The following is a 20,218-nucleotide window of genomic DNA, read 5'->3' as shown; positions in this document are numbered from 1 at the left end:
CTAGCTATCAGAGAGATGCAAATTAAAACCACAATGAGATACCACTTAACACCAGTCAGAATGGCTATCATAAACAAAGAAACAAACAACAAGTGCTGGAGAGGTTGTGGGGAAAAGGGGACCCTAGTTCACTGTTGGTGGGATTGCAGACTGGTACAACCACTATGGAAAACAGAATGGAATTTTCTAAGAAAACTAAAAATGGACATGCCTTTTGACCCAGCAATTCCACTCTTAGGAGTATATCCTAAGAATCCTGAAACACCAATCCAAAAGAACCTATGCACACCAATGTTCATAGCAGCACAATTCACAATAGCCAAGAGTTGGAAGCAACCTAGATGCCCATCAGTAAATGACTGGATCAAAAAGCTATGGTACATTTACACAATGGAATTCTATGCTGCAGAGAGGAAGAAGGAGCTCCTACCTTTTGCAACATCATGGATGGAACTGGAGAGCATTATGCTGAGCAAAATAAGCCAGGTGGTGAAAGACAAATACCATATGATCTCACCTTTAACATGAATCTAAACAACAAACAAGCAAGCAAAATATGACCAATGACACTCAAATACGGAACAGGCTGACAGGGTCCAGAGGGGAGAGGGGAGAGAATCATAGGGGAAAAGGGGAGGGACTCACATGAATAAGTATAAAGGATACATGGAGAAAAACTAAGGGTGGGGGGCGGAAATGGGAGGGAGGTGGGGAGCACTTGGGGGGCAGGGCTGGGAGTATAAAACAGAAAACTGTACTTGAATAAAAATTAAATTTAAAAAAGTATTTAAAAAATGAAAAGAGAATGAACCATATGGGAAACACATTTGCCAATGATACCTCAGAGAAAGGGTTGACCTTCAAAATTTATAAGGAACTCACGCAACTCCACTCCAGGAAGCCAAAAACCCAATTAAAAATTGGGCAAAACATGTGAATAGACAATTCTCCAAGGAGGAGATACAAAGGACCAAGAAATATATGAAAAGATGCTCAGTCTCACTAGCCATCAGAGCAGTGCAAGCTAAAACAATATTGAGATATCACTTCATACCAGTGAGAATGACCATCATAAATGATCAATAAACAACAAATACTGGAGTGGATGTGGAGAAAAGGGAACCTTAGTGCACTATTGGTGGGAATGCAGACTGGTGTAGCCACTGTGGAAAACAGTATGGAATGTTCTCAGAAAACTAAAAATGGAACTGCCTTTTGACCCACTAATTCTGCTGCCAGCATTATACCCTAAGGTTCCCGAAACACCAATGCAATAGAACCTATGCACCTCAATGTTCATAGCAGCACAATTTACAATAACAAAGTGTTGGAAGCAACCTAAGTGCCCACCAGTAAATGAACGGATCGAAAAGTATGGTACATTTACACAATGGAATACTAAGCAACAGAAAAAAGGAGTTCCTACCCTTTGTGACAGCATGGATGGATCTGGAGAACATTATGCTAAGTGAAATAAGCCAGGCAGTGGAAGACAAATACCATATGATCTATTCTACAAATGAAACCTAATCAACAAAACAAAGAAGCAAGCAAAATATAACCAGAGACAGTGAAATGAAGAACAATCTGACAATAACCAGATGGGAGGTGGGAGGGTATAATGCAAAGAGGGGAAAGGTTTTCAGGAATAACTATAAAGGATACATGGACAAATCAAGTAGGGGTGGAAGCAAGGGAGAGAGGTGAGGATGGCTGTAGTGGGGGGAGTGCCAGGTGGGGTAAGTGCAGTCAACTATAATTCAACAACAATAAAATAATTTTAAAGAAAGAACAAACTGACAGTAACCAGAGGGGAGGATGGAGGGGATAACAGGGGAAAAGGAGGAGAGTTTCAAGAACATGTATGAAGGACACATGGACCAAACCAAAGATGGGTATGATTACTGGTAGGAAGTGGGGATGGCTGAGGTAGGAACATGGTTGGGGGAAAATGGATACAACTGTACTTGAACAAGAATAAAAAAATTTTCAAATTCTTAAAATGGCAATTTTTGTTATGTTTTCTACCAGTTAAAAATATACTGGTGCCCTGGGTGGTATGACTCAGTGGACTGAGCACCAGTGTGTGAACTAAAGTGTTGCTGTTTCAATTTCCAATCAGGCACATGCTTGGGTTACCAGCCAGGTCCCCAGTTGGGTGGGTGGGGGCGGTGCACAACAGGCAACCACACATGATGTTTCTCTCACTCTTTCTCCTTCCCTTCCTCTCTTTCTAAAAATAAATACAAAAATAAATCTTAAGTATATATGTGTGTGTGTGTGTGTGTGTGTGTGTGTATAGTCTCTTTCCCAATGTGTGTGTGTATTCATCTCTTTCCTAATATGTATATATATTGGGAAATATGTATGTATATATATTGGGAAATAAATATATACATATATATTTGCATACATATGTGTATATATACACATTGGGAAAGAGACGAAAGCACCTTTTTCTTCTTAATCCATGGCATGAAGGGCAGTTGCCCTACATCAATCCATCATGCAGAGGAAACTGCATGAACAAGTAATAAACCATTGTTTTGCTACCATGACATAGCAATCCCGTCTTGAATACAACAAGGGTTATTGTAAATGAAAGAGTGATTTGCAACAAATTGTAAATGGGACATGATAAGAAAATTTATGTAATCAATGCTCCTACAATTTGATTATATGTATGTGTGGCTTTAGTCTTAGTTAAGAAAATAAATCAACCAATTTTTTTATTAATGGAAGTGTTTAATCTCTTTATTTCCTTCCTAAAACGAATGTTTACATGACTTGAGAAAATAAAAGTTTCATAATACTTTGAAATGGGGGAAAATTATGACCTATAGCACTAAGCAACAGTAAAAAAATAAGCTTTTGAGTTGGTCAAACAGATTCATATCCTATCTCTATCCATAACTATATAACTCTGAGCAAATTATTTAACAATTTTGAGCCAGTTTTTTCACCTAAACCGTACAGAATTACAATGACTGTCCCAGGATATAATGAATATTAAATGAAATAAAAAGTTAAAAAATGATTAACAAATATAGGCACTTGGTAAAGTATGCTTGTTTATTAATCCAGAAGATTTGAATTTTTTAGTTAATGTTATATACAATTTTTTTGTTTCAGATCAGAATAACTTCAGAGATTATCTAGTCCAGGATGCCTCAATGTTGATATTATTGTCACTCTGGGCCAAATAATTCATTTTTGTGAAAGGCTGTTCTGTGCACTGTAGGATATTTAGCAGAACATTCAACCTCTACTAACTAGAAATTGATAGCATTCCTCAGGTGTGACAACCAAAAATATCTCTAGACATTGCCACATGTATCTTGTAAGGCAAAAAACATCTATTTTTTAAATGATTGAGGATAAGATCCTCATTTCAAAATGAGAAAGCAAAGGCCCACAGAGCTTATAAGAAATAAAAGACTGGGGAAGCTAAAATTTAAAAGATATAATTCTGTATGCAGGTGGATTTGAACCATGAAAAACATTCCTGTAGTCTGGGGGGACATATTAGTCTTAGCAGAGGGAGATCTTTAAGTATGTGAAACACAAATGTGAGTACTAATAATTCACATTCTATGGACTTGGGCATTACTAAAATCCCCTATGTTGATAAAAAATTATGTAATTCAGCTTGTACCAGAATGCCGACCTTTCATGATATAAAAAGCAAATGGGATTCACTTGCAAGAAACTCACTTTTTTTTCTTTTTTTTAATATATTTTATTGATTATACCATTACAGTTGTTCTATTCCCCCCTTCATTCCCCTCCACCCGCACACTCCCTCCCCCACTATTCTCCCCACCTTAGTTTATAACCACGTGTCTCAAGTTCTTTAGACTCTATATTTCCCCCACTATTCTCGCCCTCCCCCCTATCTATTTTTTACCTACCCTCTATGCTATTCTCTGTGCCTTCTCCCCCCTTCTCCCCCTCCCACCCCCCTATTTCTAACCCTCCATGTGTTCTTCATTTCTATGGTTCCACTCCTGATCTAGCTGTCCTCTTGGTTTGCTTTTGTTTTAGGTGTGGTTGTTAATAACTGTGTGTTTGCTGTCCTTTCACTGTTCATATTTTTCATCTTCTTTTTCTTATATAAGTCCCTTTAGCATTTCATATAATAAGGGCTTGGTGATGATGAACTCCTTGAACTTGACCTTATCTGAGAAGCACTTTATCTGTCCTTCCATTCTAAATGAAAGTTTTGCTGGATAAAGCAATCTTGGCTGTAGGTCTTTGGATTTCATGACTTGGAATACTTCTTTCCAGCCCCTTCTTGCCTGTAAGGTCTCTTTTGAGAAATCCGCTGACAGTCTGATGGGTACTCCTTTGTAGGTGACTGTCCCCTTATCCCTTGCTGCTTCTAGGATTCTCTCCTTCATTTTAGTCTTGGCTAATGTAATTATGATGTGCCTTGGTGTGTTCCTTCTTGGGTCCAACTTCTTTGGCACTCTCTGAGCTTCCTGGATTTTCTGGAAGTCTATTTCCTTTGCCAGACTGGGGAAGTTCTCCTTTATTATTTGTTCAAATAAGTTTTCCACTCGTGGCTGTTTCTTTCCCCCTTCTGGTACCCCTATATTCCGGATGTTGGAACGTTTAAAGATGTCCTGGAGGTTCCTAAGCCTCTCCTCATTTTTTTGAATTCTCATTTCTTCCTTCCTTTCTGGTGGGATGTTTTGTTCTTCCTTCTGGTCCATTCCATTGATTTGAGTCCCAGTTTCATTTCCATCGCTATTGGTTTCCTGGACATCTCCCTTCATTTCAATTAGTTTAGCCTTCATATGTTCCTCTAATTTGTGGCTGTAATCTACCAATTCTGTGAGCATCCTGATAAATAGTGTTTTAAATTGGGCTTCTGAGAGGCTGGCAATCTGTTGGTCGCTTAGAGTTATTGGCTCTGGGACTTTGAGTTCCTCTTGCGCCATCTTTTGGGCTGTTCGTGCCATCCCCGTTGAACGGTTCGTAGCTGTCGGACTTCCGTATAATTCCGTTTTCTGGTCTTTGGGTGTGTCCTAGTTCTCCAAAACTTTTGTTGTAGTCAAACTTGGTTGTGGGAGAAGGCACAGTGTTTCCACCTATGCCTCCATCTTGGCGGAAGTCAGAAACTCACTTTTTAGGGACCCTTGTTAGATTGTGCCTACTCCAAATAGTTGCAGTATTATGCTAGAGTAAAATATCAATACCTTTAAATTCTGTATTGAAAAATGCAATTGAGTATAAAATCCAAATTATTGTAATTGAAACTTTCTTTTAATTAATTAATACTTGTAAACAACACTAATTTAATATAAGATAAATATATATTTTGAAAAGATTTTATGTATTTATCTTTACAGGGGAAGGGAAGGAGAGAGGGAGAGAAATATCAACGCATGGTTGCCTCTCGTGCATTCCCTGCTGGGAACTGGCCCGCAACCCAGGCATTTGCCCTGACTGGGAATTGAACCGTGATCCTTTAGTTTGCAGGCCCTCGCTCAATCCACTCAGCTACACCAGCCAGGGCTAATATAAGGCATATTTTTGGGACAAAAGAATAACGCATGGTTTGAGTCAGAAAAACAAAAACAATGAAACTGTGTCCTTACAATTTAATTCATTCTATAAGAATACAATTGAAAACTATACAAGATCTCTGAGAAAGGAACCAGAAGATTATCATATCTCATCAGTTCCAGGTAAGAGAACTTTTTCTGTTCACGCCAATTAAATGTTCTTTTAGTTACCCTGCTAAGAAGTTTAAGCTTATTCAAATTAGGTGACTCTATATATAATTGTCTATATTTAATAAATTGAATATTACTTGCATTTGTTAAATGATAATTGGATTTAGTCATACAAACCCTAAATTTCTTCCTTAAGACAACTCATCAGATGTTTACAGCAAAAATATCTTTTACTTCTTTTAACCTTTGCTGAAGTGGGAATTTTGTAGCCCAACTAATCTTGAAGCAAAAAAAATAATAATCTAACATTGTAAAGAACTCTGCATATTCTAAGAGTAGAGCAAATCTCAGAAGGGTTCACTGCAACACTATAATCATAAATCTCATTCTTAGTCACAGATTTAAAATCAGGCATTAAGAAATATAAGAAATAATCACACAGAGAAAAATTGCGGCAGAGTAGTACGGAGGGACTCCAGTTCTCGTACCCCCCGGGAGAAAATCCTGGCAGATTTACTGAAGAACAGCACAATCAATTCCCCAACCAACAATTAACCAGCATTTATGAAAATAAGAGACCAGAGACAGTGACGAACTAGACAGCTACAGGTCAGTGGGATCTCAGGGACGCGAGTAAGGACAGAGGTGGTCAGGCCGGCGGCAGCCCTCGGCTGGTGCATAATGGCCCTGGAGTCATGGCTGCCACAGCGGTCTGGGCCCAGAGGCTTCCGCCTGTGCCCAGCGTCAGGGGCACCTGCCACAGATGACTCATCAGGAGCCTGGCACCTGTGGATAAGGACAAAAGTGGCAGCAGCAGGGCCAGCTGCCCTCGGGAGCCAGGCACCCGAGAGTAAAGTCAAAACCAGCAGCGGTGGGACCAGCAGCCATTGGCCAGCACATAAAGACCTCAGAGCTGCTGCTGCCGCAGCTTCCAGGGCCCAGAGGCTTCTGTCTACGGCCAGCGTCAGGGCGTATGACACACAGGACTCATCTGGAGACCAGCACCTGTGAGTAAAGACAAAAGCGGCAGTGGCAGGGCCAGCTGCCCTCGGCCAGCCCGAAACGCCTTGGAGCCCCCGCTGCCACCGCATTAGGGGTGCAGAGGCTTCTGTCTGCGGCCAGTGCCATGGAGGATTCATAGGGAGCCCAGCACCCAGTGGAGCATTGGGCTAGAGGCAGGGTCCTTGGAAGAGCTGGCTCCCTCTCTCACCATCTAGGTGGGGCTGGGTGGCAGAGACCTGTCTGCCTAGGTGTGCAGGGAGGGAGGCAAGGACAGGGGGCCATGTTCAGTTGCGATCTCTGTGGTTGGAGCCTACCAGCCTGCCAGCCCAGGAAATTTGAGAGGAGCATTGTCCTAACCAGTCAGGTTGGGGATTGGGCTGGGCTGAGAGGCACACTTTCTGGAGAAGTTTTACTGGAAAGTGGACTGAGGTGTTCTCCTGTGAAGGCAGCTTGACTTGCTTCTCACTCAGCCACAGGACTGGGAAGGACCAGTACCAGATCCCATGGGACTCAGGCAGCCTGTCGGGTGGGCGGGCACCCACACCCCAGTCTGGTAGCCTGGCTGATGGGCGGGTGTGCACCTGGGGCTACAACCCAGCCCACAAAGGGGTCCTGGTGAAACCAGAAAAACCGGATTGGACAGTTTGAAACCAAAAAGGGAGGAGGTGTTTTTTGCGTGTTTTTTAAACTTTTTTTTAACTCTGTAAACTTTTTTTTTACTTTTTTAAAAGTTTTTTTCAGTAACTGTATATATTTTTTAATTTTATTGTTGCTATATCTTTCAGTACTCTATTCCTCTCCTTTCTTTTTTCCTGTTTTAGTCCTTCTTCCTTTCATTCCAAACTTATTGCTTTTTCCTCACTTCTCTTGCCCTTTTTTTGTGTGTTTGTTGGTTTGTTTCTTTGTTGCTTTCCATACCACTGTAAATACTTCACAACACATCTCTCAGGTCTTAGCCCACTTTACAGGTTCCTGAATTCTATTACTGTAGTGATTAATTCTACTTGCTCACACGCTACATCTATTTACTATTCCTTACTCTCACCTTACCTCAAAATCTGACCACCCACAATCTCACTGCTTTCTAGATATAACTCACATGCCTTCCCTCCCCAACAAGAGACTTATCTTTGGTCTATCCTTTCTTAAAAGTGGCAAATTGTTGAAGATTACAGTTAACACTATATAGAGCCTAAAGATCGTCTATCTCTTCTCTACCGGCTGTGACTGTAAATATCATAAAGTACTCTCCTGCTGTCATAAACCATTTTGCCTCCCCCTCCAGTTGATCACACACACACAAAGAAAGGAGTAGGTGGAAGCTGAGAACATCAAGATACCTGCAAGAGACTGCACCACTGAATTTCACAGGTATTCTACCACAGAAGTTCATACCATAAACCTAGGGAGTCAGAACAGATCAATTTCAGAAGCTGAAGCTAACAAGAAGAGTCTCATAAGCAATGGGAAGACAAAGAAACAATGCCCAAATAAAAGAAAAGGTGGAAGTCTCAGAAACAATGTCAGATGAAAGAGAGGCAAGTTAGCTATCAGATATTGAATTCAAACAACTAGTTATCAGGAAATTCAAAGAGCTCACAATGAGCTACCAGAAACTAGAGGGGAGCTACAATGAGCTCTCTGCAAACTATATCAACATGAAAAAGGAAATAGAAACTATCATCACAGGCCAAGAGGCAATGAAGAATACAATTTTGGAACCGAAGAACACAGTAGAAGGAATGAAAAGCAGGATCAATGAGGCAGAAGATCGGATCAGCGAGTTGGAGGACACAGTAGAAAGAATCTCCCAGAAAGAGCAAGAAAGGGAAAAGAGGCTCAAAAAGAATGAAGAAGGACTAAGAGAAATGGAAGATAATATGAAATGTAATAATATCCGAATAATAGGCATACCAGAAGGAGAAGAAAAAGAACAAGGGATACAAACCTATTTGAAAGACTAATGATGGAAAATTTTCCTAATTTGATGAGAGAAAAAGTTACATGAATTCAGGAATCACAGAGAGTCCCATTCAAGAGGAACCCAAAGAAGCCCACATCAAGACACATCATCATTAAAATGGCAAAATTTCAAGACAAAGAGATAATCCTAAAGGGAGCAAGGGAGAAAAAGGAAGTAATATACAAGGGAGCCCCAATAAGGTTAGCTACTGACTTCTCAATGGAAACAGTCCAAGCAAGAAGAGAATGGCAGGAAATATTCCAAGTAATGAGAAACAGAGGCCTGCAACCAAGGCTACTTTTCCCAGCAAGGCTCTCAATCAAGATAGAAGGCCAAATAAAGAGCTTCCAAGACAAAAGAAGTCTAAAAGAATATGCCTCTACCAAACCAGCTCTACAAGAAATACTAAAAGGAGTGCTTTAAGGAAAGGAAGGAAAATAGAGAGACAGAGAGGAACTCTGGTACAAAAATGGCAATGAATAAGTACCTTTCAATAATAACCTTAAATGTAAATAGATTAAATGCTCCAATCAAAAGACATGGAATAGCTGAATGGGTAAGAAACCATGAACCACACATACGCTGTCTACAGGAGACCCACCTCAGGTCAAAGGATCATCACAGAATAAAAGTGAAAGGCTGAAAACAAATTTTCTAAGCAAATGGTCAAGAAAAAAAAGGCGGGGTAGCAATTCTCATATCAGACAAAATAGATTTCAAAAAAGGGGCCATAAAGAGAGACCCAGAAGGTCACTTCATAATACTCAAGGGGGGAATCCACCAAGAAGACACTAACATCGTAAATATATATGCACTCAACATAGGAGCACCCAAATATATAAGAAAAATCCTAGAGGACTTCAAGAAAGATATTGACAGCAACACAATTATAGTAGGGGATTTTAACACCCCACTCTCTAAAATGGACAAATCTTCCAAACAAAAGCAACAAAGATATAGCTGTACTAAACAACACCCTAGATGAAATGGACTTGACTGATTTATATAGCGCCCTTCATCTGAAAGAACCTAAATACACTATCTTTTCAAATGCACATGGAACATTTTCAAGGATAGACCACATGATAGGACACAAAACGAGTCTCAACAAATTCAGGAAAGTAGAAACCATACCAAGCATTTTCTCTGACCACAAGGGACTGAAATTCGAAACCAACCCCACATGAAAAATCCCAAAACATCCAAAATCATGGAGAATGAATGGTATGCTATTAAACAACGAATGGGTCAAGATTGAAATTAGGGAAGAAATCAAAAAGTTTCTCGAAACAAATGAAAATGAACTCACAACAGCCGAAAACTTACGGCACACAGTGAAGGCAGTCCTTCCAGAGGGAAGTTCATAGCAATACAGGCTTACCTAAAGAAAACAGAAACATTTCAAAAAAACAACCTAACTCCAGGCCTGCAAGAACTCGAAGAACAAATACAAAGACAGCCCAGAGCAAGTAGAAGGAAGTAAATAACCAAGATCAGAGCAGAATTAAATGACATAGAAACTAAAAGCACAATTCTAAGGATCAATGAATCCAGGAGTTGGTTTTTTGAAAAGATAAACAAAATAGACAAACCTTTAAGTAGGCTCATCAAGAAAAGAAGAGAGAGGACCCAAATAAACACAATCAGAAATGAAAGAGGAAAGATTACAACTGATACCACAGAAATAGAAAGGATTGTAAGAAATTACTATGTGGAACTGTATGCCAAGAAATCTGAAAACCTAGGTGAAATGGACAAATTTCTAGAAAAATATAATCTTCCAAAACTCAATGAAAAAGAAGCAGAAAACTTGAAGAGGCCAATAACAGCAGATGAAATTGAAGAAGTAATAAAAAATCTCCCATCCAACAAAAGCCCTGGACCAGATGGCTTCACAGGAGAATTCTACAAAGCTTTTAAGGAAGAGCTAACCCCTATTCTTCACAGACTATTCCAAAAAATCCAAAAGGAGGGAAAATTCCCCAACTCTTTTTATGAAGCCAGCATCATCCTAATTCCAAAACCAGATAGAGACACAACAAAGAAAGAAAACTTCAGGCCAATATCGCTGATGAACATAGTTGCTAAAATTCTTAACAAAATTTTGGCAAATCACATCCAACAACACATCAAAAAGATCATACACCACGACCAAGTGGGATTCATCCCAGAGATGCAAGGATTGTTCAATATTCGTACATCAGTAAATGTAATGCATCACATAAAAAAACCAAAGACAAAAAGTACATGATCATATCAATAGGTGCGGAGAAAGCTTTTGATAAGGTACAACACTCATTTATAATAAAGGTACTCAGAAAAATGGGAACAGAGGGAACATTCCTCAATATAATAAAGGCCATATATGAAAGACCTACAGCCAACATCATACTCAATGGGCAAAAACTAAAAGCTTTTCCACTAAGATCAGGAACAAGACAAGGTTGCTCAGTTTCACCACTTCCATTCAATATAGTATTAGAAGTTCTAGCCACAGTGATCAGACAAGAAAATGAAATAAAAGGCATCCAAATTGGAAAGGAGGGAACAAAACTGGTATTGTTTGCAGATGACATGATAGTGTACATGGAAAACCCTATAGCCTCTTCCAAAAAACTGCTGGAACTAATAAATGAATTTGGCAAAACAGCAGGATACAAAGTCAATATCCAGAAATCAAAGGCATTTCTGTATACCAACAATGAAGCAGCAAAAGCAGAAATCAAGAAAAAAATCCCATTCGATATAGCAAAAACAAAAATAAAATATCTGGGAATAAACCTAACCAAGGAGGTAAAAGACCTGTATGCAGAAAACTACACAACACTGAAGAAAGAAATCAAGGAAGACACAAACAAATGGAAATACAGACCATGCTCATGGATTGGAAGAATTAACATTATGAAAATGGCCATAATACCCAAAGCAATTTATAGATTCAATGCAATACCTATTAAAGTACCAATGGCATATTTCACAGACATAGAACAAACACTTCAAAAATTTATTTGGAACCATATAAGAACCCGAATAGCAGCCACAATTTTGAGAAAGAACAAAGTAGGAGGGATAACAATACCTGACATGAAACTGTATTACAAGGCCACTGTAATCAAAACCGCCTGGGAGTGGCATAAAACAGGCACATAAACCAATGGAATAGAACAGAGAGCCCAGAAATAAACCCAAATCTCTACAGTCAATTAATATTCAACAAAGGGGGGCAATAACATAAAGTGGAGTAAAGATAGCCTCTTCAACAAATGGTGTTGGGAGAACCGGACAGCTACATGCAAAAAAATTGAAACTCGAGGACTAACTTACACCATACACCAAAATAAATTCAAGGTGGGTAAAAGACTTAAACATAAGCCATGACACCATTAAAGTCCTAGGGGAGAACAGCGGCAGGAAAATCTCAGATATTTCATGCAGCAACATTTTTACTGATATGTCCCCTAGAGCAAGGAATATAAAGGAAAGAACAAACACATGGGATCTCATCAAAATAAAAAGCTTCTGCTCAGCTAAAGAAAACAGCATTAAAATAAAAAGACAACCAACTGTATGAAAAAACATATTTGCCAATGATATCTCAGACAAAGGTTTAATCTCCAAAATATACACAGAACTCACACGACTTCACTCTAAGAAGACAACTAACCCAATTAAAAATGGGGAAAGGACTTGAGCAGACACTTCTCCAAGGAGGACATACAGAGGATCCAGAGACACATGAAGAGATGCTCAATATCACTTGCTATCAGAGAGATGCAAATTAAAACCACGATGAGATACCACTTTACACCAGTCAGAATGGCTATCATAAACAAAGCAATAAACAACAAATGTTGGAGAGGGTGTGGGGAAAAGGGGACTCTGGTCCACTGTTGGTGGGACTGCAGACTGGTACAACCATTATGGAAAACAGTATGGAATTTTCTCAGAAAACTAAAATTGGACTTGCTTTTTGACCCAGCAATTCCACTGCTAGGATTGTATCCTAAGAACCCTAAAACACCAATCCCAAAGAACATATGCACCCCAATGTTCATAGCAGCACAATTTACAATAGCCAAGAGTTGGAAGCAGCCTAGGTGCCTGTCAGGAAATGAATGGATCAAAAAATATGGTACATATACACAATGGAATTTTATGCTGCAGAAAGAAAGAAGGAGCTCCTACCTTTTGCAACATCATGGATGGAACTGGAAAGCATTTTGCTGAGTGAAATAAGCCAGGTGTTGAAGGACAAATACCATATGATCTTGCCTTTAACAGGAAGCTAAACAATAAAACAAACAAGCAAGCAAAATATAACCGAAGACACTGAAATAGAGAACAGGCTTACAGTGACCAGAGGGGATAGGGGAGGGAATTTCAGGGGAAATAGGGGAGGGATTTAAACGAACCTATATAAAGGATACATGGAAACAACTGAGAAGGGTGGAAATGGGCAGGAGGGGGGAAGCTCGGGGGGTGGGATGGGATGAAAGTAATAGACAGAAAACTGTACCTGAAAAATAATTAAATTTAAAAAATGGAAAAAAAAGAAATAATGACATTAATTCTGCACAGAGCATATGTGCTTTATAGTCTCCTTGATTACACCCTTATAGAGATAACCTCTTTGAAACATTTTTGAAGAAGGATTTTTGTAAGTAGCTGACTTCATCTTTGCAATCTTTTTATACCATCACAGTCTTAGGAAAAAATGAGCAGAGTTCAAGACTAAGTTATAGGAGACTGGGGAACTGCCTGTACTATCCTTGCCAAGAAGTTTTAAGTTTCTTTTCCCCCTAAAGGCCTTTTCTCCTACCTTAACTCATAAACTAAGCTCCAGCAAAACCATTCACAGATAATTTGGAAAGAGTCTCACATTTCCTTTCTTAGGACCAATGCTCATTCCTACAGCCATTTCTAATCTCTGTCTATTAGAACTGTTCCTATGCTTCCAAGTTGTTCATAAATACCATCTCCTCTAGGCTTTCCTGTTTCCTTAAAGGGAAATGCTCTCCTGGTCTTCTTGAGTGGGCATTGGACAGTTTGCCCACCCCATCCCTGCACCTTTAGCTCCCCATTATGAACACTCATAGCTATAATGCTATCTAGTAACCTTACTTTCTCAGGTTACAAAATTAGTACCTGACTTATGAATTTGACTGTTTTGAAGCAGAATATTACAATAAAAATTACAAAGGTTTCCCCACGGCTATTAAAAGTTACAAAATACAATGAAATTATCAAAATTAATTGGGAGTACTAGTGATATGTTTAATGTTTACTAAGTCTTTGAACTTTACAGTCATAATCACTTTGTGGCTTGCTTGCTAGCTGAGCAGACCTGCTTGTGAAGTTAAAAACTGAGTTCAGTTCCAGCCAAGATGGAGGTGTAGGTAGACACACTGTGACTCCTCACACAACCAAAAGAAGGACAACAACAAATTTAAAAATAAAAAACAACCAGAACTGACAGAAAATCCAACTGTATTGAAGTCCGACAACCAAGGAGTTAAAGAAGAAACATTCATCCAGACCAGTGGGAGGGGTGGAGAGAGGCAGCTCTGAGGAGAAGACTTGCAGGAAGGCAGTGGCTGGCAGACCCTGCAAGGTGGCAGAGTGCAGAATGGATTTGCGTGCAGATAAATCAGAAGGAACAATTGGGGAGTGAGACAGACCAAGCAACCCAGATTTCCAGCATGGGGAAATAAAGCCTCAGACCTCTGATTGCAAACACCTGTGGAGGTTGATGCAACAGTGGGAGAAACACTTCACAAGAGAGTTCATTGGAGAGACCCGCAGGGTCCTGGAATGTACACAAGCCCACCCACCTGGGAATCAGCACCAGAAGGGCCCAATTTGATTGTGGATAATGGGGAAAATGACTGAAAACCAGCAGAGAATGGAGCGCCATTGTTCCCTCTCCGACCCCTCCCCCACATACAACATCACAACACAATGACATGGGTTGCCCCGCCCTGATGAACTCCTAAGGCTCCACCCCTTACTACAAAACAGGTGCACCCAGAGATAAAAATCTCCCAAATGAAAGAACAGATCAAAATTCCAGAAAAAATACAACTAAGTGATGAAGAGATAGCCAACCTATCAGATGAACAATTCAAAACATTGGTAATCAGGATGCTCACAGAATTGGTTTAATATGTCACAAATTAGATGAAAAAATGAAGGCTATGCTAAGTTTAATGAAGAAAAATATACAGGGAACCAATAGTGATGGGATGGAAACCAGCACTCAAATCAACGGTGTGGACCAGAAAGAAAAAAGAAACATTCAACCAGAACAGAATGAAGAAACAAGAATTCAAAAAAAAAAAATGAGGACAGGCTTAGGAATCTCCAGGACATCCTTAAATGTTCCAATGTCTATTTCATAGGGGTACTAGAAGGAGAAGAGGAAGAGCAAGAAATTAAAAATTTATTTGAATAAATAATGAAGAAGCTCCCTAATCTGGCAAAGGAAATAGACTTGCAAAGGAAGTCCAGGAAGCTCAGAGAGTCCCAAAGAAATTGGACTCAGGGAGGAACACACCAAGGCACATCATAATTACATTAGCCAAGATTAAAATGAAGGAGAGAATTCTAGAAGCAGCAAGAGATAAGGGGACAGTCACCTACAAAGGAGTACCCATCAGACTGTCAGCGGATTTCTCAAAAGAGACCTTACAGGCAAGAAGGGGCTGGAAAGAAATATTTCAAGTCATGAAAGGCAAGGACCTATATCCAAGATTGCTCTATCCAGGAAAGCTTTCATTCAGAATGGAAGGGCAGATAAAGTGCTTCCTAGATAAGGTCAATTTAAAGGAGTTCATCATCACTAAGCCCTTGTTATATGAAATGTTAGAGGGATTGATCTAAGAAAATAAGATAAAAATATGAACAGTAAAATGACAACACACTCACAGTTACTAGCAACTGAACCTAACACAAAAACAAAACCAGAAACGAAACAAACAACCAGAACAGGAACAGAATCACAAAAATGGAGATCACATGGAGGGTTGTCAGCAGAGGGGTGATTGGGGAGAGAGGGGGAAAAGGTACAGAGAATAAGTAGCATAAATGGTAGGTAGAAGATAGACAGGGGGAGGTTAAGAATAGTATAGGAAATGTAGAAGCCAAAGAACTTATATGTATGACCCATGGACATGAACTAAAGGTGGGGAATGCGGGTTGGAGGAGGTGTGCAGGGTGGAGGGGAATAAAGGGGGGGAAATGGGACAACTGCAATAGCATAATCAATAAAATATATTTTTTAAGAAACTGAGTTCAAATCCTGTTTAAATCCTTTAATTTACTTGATCCCATTGCAGCTCCCTGGCATGAGAAAGCTACTATGCCCTCATTCCAACAGGTTAATAAATGTGAATGAATCTGCTAGACTTGCAGGTAGAAAATAATCCTAACAGATAGGTGATGGATACAGTAAGGGGCATGCTTAGTCAATATTTTCACATACTGACACCTAATAAAGGTAGAGGATCAGAAAGTAACAAATGGCCATTAACTTTTCTTGAGACATTCCCTACACTGCCAAATGCAGAGAATTAAAAATTACTTCTAATAACTTGCTAGTTGTTCTTTTTAGATACCAACATTAGATTTACAGTGTAACATTTTTCAGTGTTCTTATAGTATATAAACAACCATGGGAAGAGTATAGACTTATAGTAAAAAATGGAACAGTTCTGATACTTTAGGAGTCTGAGTAGCTATATTTAAAACTGCACTTCCCCAATGATCTTATTTATTCATCTTATAATTTTACTATCAGGCACTACTTCAAGATCTTTAATACAACTGTGTCTAATTCATAAGTATATCCTCAGCACTCAGCACAGTGTGTGGCACACACACACTGGTGTTCAATAAATGATTCCTGAATAAATAAAGGGAGGGCTATTAAACAAATTTCTTATGGTAAACCTGAAACTTGACTGAATAATATGGAAACAAAAAAAAAGCCTTGTTAGGTAATTGCTAAGCAAATGGTTATTAATTAAATAAAACCCAGAATGCCCTCCGGTCTAAACCAGAAGCCATTCAATCATGTATTTTTCTTAAAGAGGTAAACAAGAGGGGTTTTGTTTATTTTTGTTCTGATTTTTGCTATGATTACACCAGGGACATCAATACGGGGGGTGGGAAACTCATTTCTCAGCCACTGAACTTTTTTTTAAAAACTCCACTGAATGAAATACGAAGTGCCCTACAAAATCTCAATACTTCTTTTACCATGAATCCTGGGTGTCTTTTGATATGTCTGGTCACGAGGCACTTCTTTTGCTTTTTGTTTTTGTTTTAAGGATAGTTGCCAGATTTCCGATTTGTAACCTGTGAAAGCTTCTAATCTTCCCTGCTTTTCAATTTCTAATGTCTACTGACATTTGCTCATTACCAACCCAAGACAGTAAGATCCTCAGGAATGTTAGCTATCCTTGAAAATGAATCACCCAATGCATAGCAAGCCACTTTTAATGGTCCTATTTACATTAGACTTGTAATAATTGGAATCTCTGACAATTCTCTGCCACCTTTTAAAGAATTTCCTAACTAGGACTTAAACAAAGTAAAGATATTGGCACACCACCAAGCAACATTTTTCTGTCTTGTCTTTTATCTACTACCACACACAGCAACCATTTATGACCTTTACAAACATCTAAACAAAAATACTTTGAGACCTAATAGTGTTTTAGGCAGTGTACTCTATCAAATATTTATCATTTGTTAAGTGAAAAGGTAAGAGAATTTTGTTTGGTCTGAACAGTTAATGAAAGATATTTACCTAAAATGAAATGTTAGTTTTAGGTAGCAATTATATCTGGTTTTTCATGTTCTAGTAGATTGTCTCATCACTAACAAAACCGAATTTATTACTCACTGAATATCACATGATAAGTATTTGGGAAAGGTTTCTTATGGATTATAAATCACTGTTCTAGTGCACAGCCATGGAAATGTCATTGAAAGAATATTAATGCAGAAATGTAAAATAGTGGTGCATAGGTTCAGATCCGAAATCAACCTCGGAATCTGGCTAGTTCAAAATCTCTATTTCACACATGTCAACACCCAAATCCCAAAGGAAGCTTGGGATCTGTTCACAAAATTTAGTAAATTAACAACAGAACCTAGGTTCACTGCACCAGGCTCATACACTAGGGCTCTCCTCATTTGACCACCCTGCAATATTATAGGCAGGGTATTACTGCAAGTTTATGAATTTTTATCTCTTAAAGTTGTTAATACCTGCATATATTAAAAGATACTACAACCAAGCCAGGCAAAAGGCCATTTTCTCCATGAAATACTAGTCCTAAACCTTACTGTGAAAAAGCCATGGCAGCCAAACTGAATTGTGATCTTGATCACCTAGAACACTGTTCTCTCTTCCTTGCTGGTTATAGACTGAAAGTTTGGTATACTAACAAAAAAAAAACAAATTTCATATTTTCATCCCAGAACAACTGTACAAATCTAGGCTGACTGAAGACATTAAACAGGATTTCAAAGGTTGCCTTCAGTAAGTGAGTTAATTTAAAAAGTCATCATATTACACTGTATTTCTAATTTCCATATTAGTAAGTAGCATTTATGTAATGTGCCCATGACAAATATCAAAAGGCATTTTTTTTACTGCTTTGCTTTTCCTCCAAAGTGAAAGGTGTGAAAGGATATGGAAAAGCACACAAGGATATATCATTTAAGAATGTGAAGAGAAAAATCATTTTATGGGGCCATTTTAATGAGGTGTCCTCCTAAGAAAAAGGAACTTATATTATTCTACTTTATTTTGGAATCCATGGTCTTTCACTTTGGAGACAAGTTAGCAACATAAGGTAACAAACAAAGCAAATATTGTAAATTAATACGAAATGTACAATGACAAAATGCTTTGGAGATTTCCAGTGGAGTTGGTTTCAACCATCTAAGAAGTATTTCCAAAGATGCTTTAAAACACAATGGTAAATTTTAGTTTGCTCTTAGTAGGCTGTTTACAAGTATATAGTACTTTGTGTGAACTAAATTACCACTTAGACTGAAATAGTCAAGAAATGTATTTTTCTGTTAGGAGTAATATGTGTTGTAGGTACAACAGCACTTATAAAACCAAAACCATCTTAAAGATGGGCCCCAAAACTTTGCTGTACAAGATATAATCCCTCAAATAGTCAAAGAAAGCTCTCCAAAGTGATTGCTGAAATCGGTGCTTCCGCCAGTCTCTTCCTCTCTTCTTTCCTCAATACAACTTCCTCCTCCACTAGACCCTACGCTTTTAAAATCCAACAGATCCTACTTGAAAGCTCAAGTATACACTTTAACACCCCCAAATTCCTAACTTCATCTCTTCTTAAATATCCTTCTGCAAGTTTCTACACTGCATGCAGGATGCTGAATTTCACCAAAGGGGGTTTTATCCCTCTGATTTCTTTGGCTTTTTCTCTTTCAATCTCTGTCTTTCCTCTCCAGTATCTCTTCCCTTTCCCTATTCCTCTAGTTCTACAGCACTTCTACCTTGTCTTTTATCTTTATCAAATCACACCTCAGCTTCCTAGAGCATACTAAGGTGCTTTGGCTGGGAGAGAAATTGTTTTTTGTTGTTTTTTTTTTTCTCCATCAAACTCCTGCCTTGAGAATACCCGCGATTCCTTTTCCTGGGAAGCCCCCTCCTTTTCGGGGGAGGGTAGAAGTAGGGAAGACCCTCTCTGCTTAAGTCCATCTAGAACACTCAGGAATACTACTCCGGGGAGGGGCGGGGCGAGATTGGCCTTTACTGCGCCACAGCAGGTGGGGGGTGGGGCGGCGGCGAACCGCGCCCATTCTGTTCTCAGACCAGCAGAAGAGAGGCAGCAAAAGACCTGGGGTCGCCCCCATACCCCGGGACGGGAACTCACCTTCTCTGAGGCAAGGGCGAGTGTCTACTTTAAAACTACTGCCCCCCCTCCCCGCCGCCGCCATAGTGGAGCCGCCAGAGCCGCCGCCGCCGTCGCCAAAGCCACCGGCGGGCGAGCTGGCAGAGGTGGAGGTGGCGGAGGAGGCAGGCTCAATCACTGCTGTTACCACCGCCACCACCGCCGCCGCCGCCAAAGCCACCCCCGCCCCCGCCGCGCAGGCGGTGTAGGAGGAGGAGGAGGGGGCGACGGAGACGGTAGCTTCCTGAGGGGAAGACTCTGCCGCCAGCGGTGTGAATGTGTTCAGCGCCTCCGCCATCGCAGCGAGGCGCGGACAATTGCACTTGCGCCTCTCTCCAGTTAAATCCCATAGCACCGCCTCCCACTTTAGCACCGCCCCTTCGCCCCTCTTGCTCTTGCTTCAGCTCTATCCTGATTCTCGCTCCTCTCCGCCAATAAGAACGCTTTAGACCCTCGGGGCGCCTCGCCGCTACCCCCACAATTTGGCATCACCAGTCTCCCTTCTGAGGAGAAGCAAAGATGGCCAAGGGCTAAGGGCTAAAAGCGCAAGACGTAAAAGCAGGTGGGCCTCGCTGAGTGAGGCTTTTCCTTTGGAAGAACTCATCTAAAACCACTAAAAGGGGAAAAAAATCAGG

At 39.8% G+C, this 20,218-nt stretch overlaps 1 protein-coding gene across 2 annotated transcripts in view; it reads right to left on the bottom strand.

Moving 5' to 3' along the window:
- ZMAT1 (zinc finger matrin-type 1) overlaps positions 1-19,903 on the bottom strand; it is a 66,717-nt gene extending 46,814 nt beyond the window's left edge. For both annotated transcript variants that reach the window (XM_037063410.1, XM_037063420.1), the window contains exon 1: positions 19,566-19,903. In XM_037063410.1, the coding sequence (XP_036919305.1) occupies positions 19,566-19,881 (316 nt within the window). In that variant the 5' untranslated portion in view covers positions 19,882-19,903. The remainder of the gene's footprint in view (positions 1-19,565) is intronic.
- Between the last annotated feature and the right edge of the window lie 315 nt (positions 19,904-20,218).

The sequence above is a fragment of the Sturnira hondurensis genome, unplaced genomic scaffold, assembly GCF_014824575.4.
Source record: "Sturnira hondurensis isolate 20B ecotype Veracruz unplaced genomic scaffold, ASM1482457v3 Scaffold0001207, whole genome shotgun sequence".
NCBI lineage: Eukaryota > Metazoa > Chordata > Mammalia > Chiroptera > Phyllostomidae > Sturnira > Sturnira hondurensis.
This window is presented reverse-complemented; position numbering and strand designations above follow the sequence as displayed.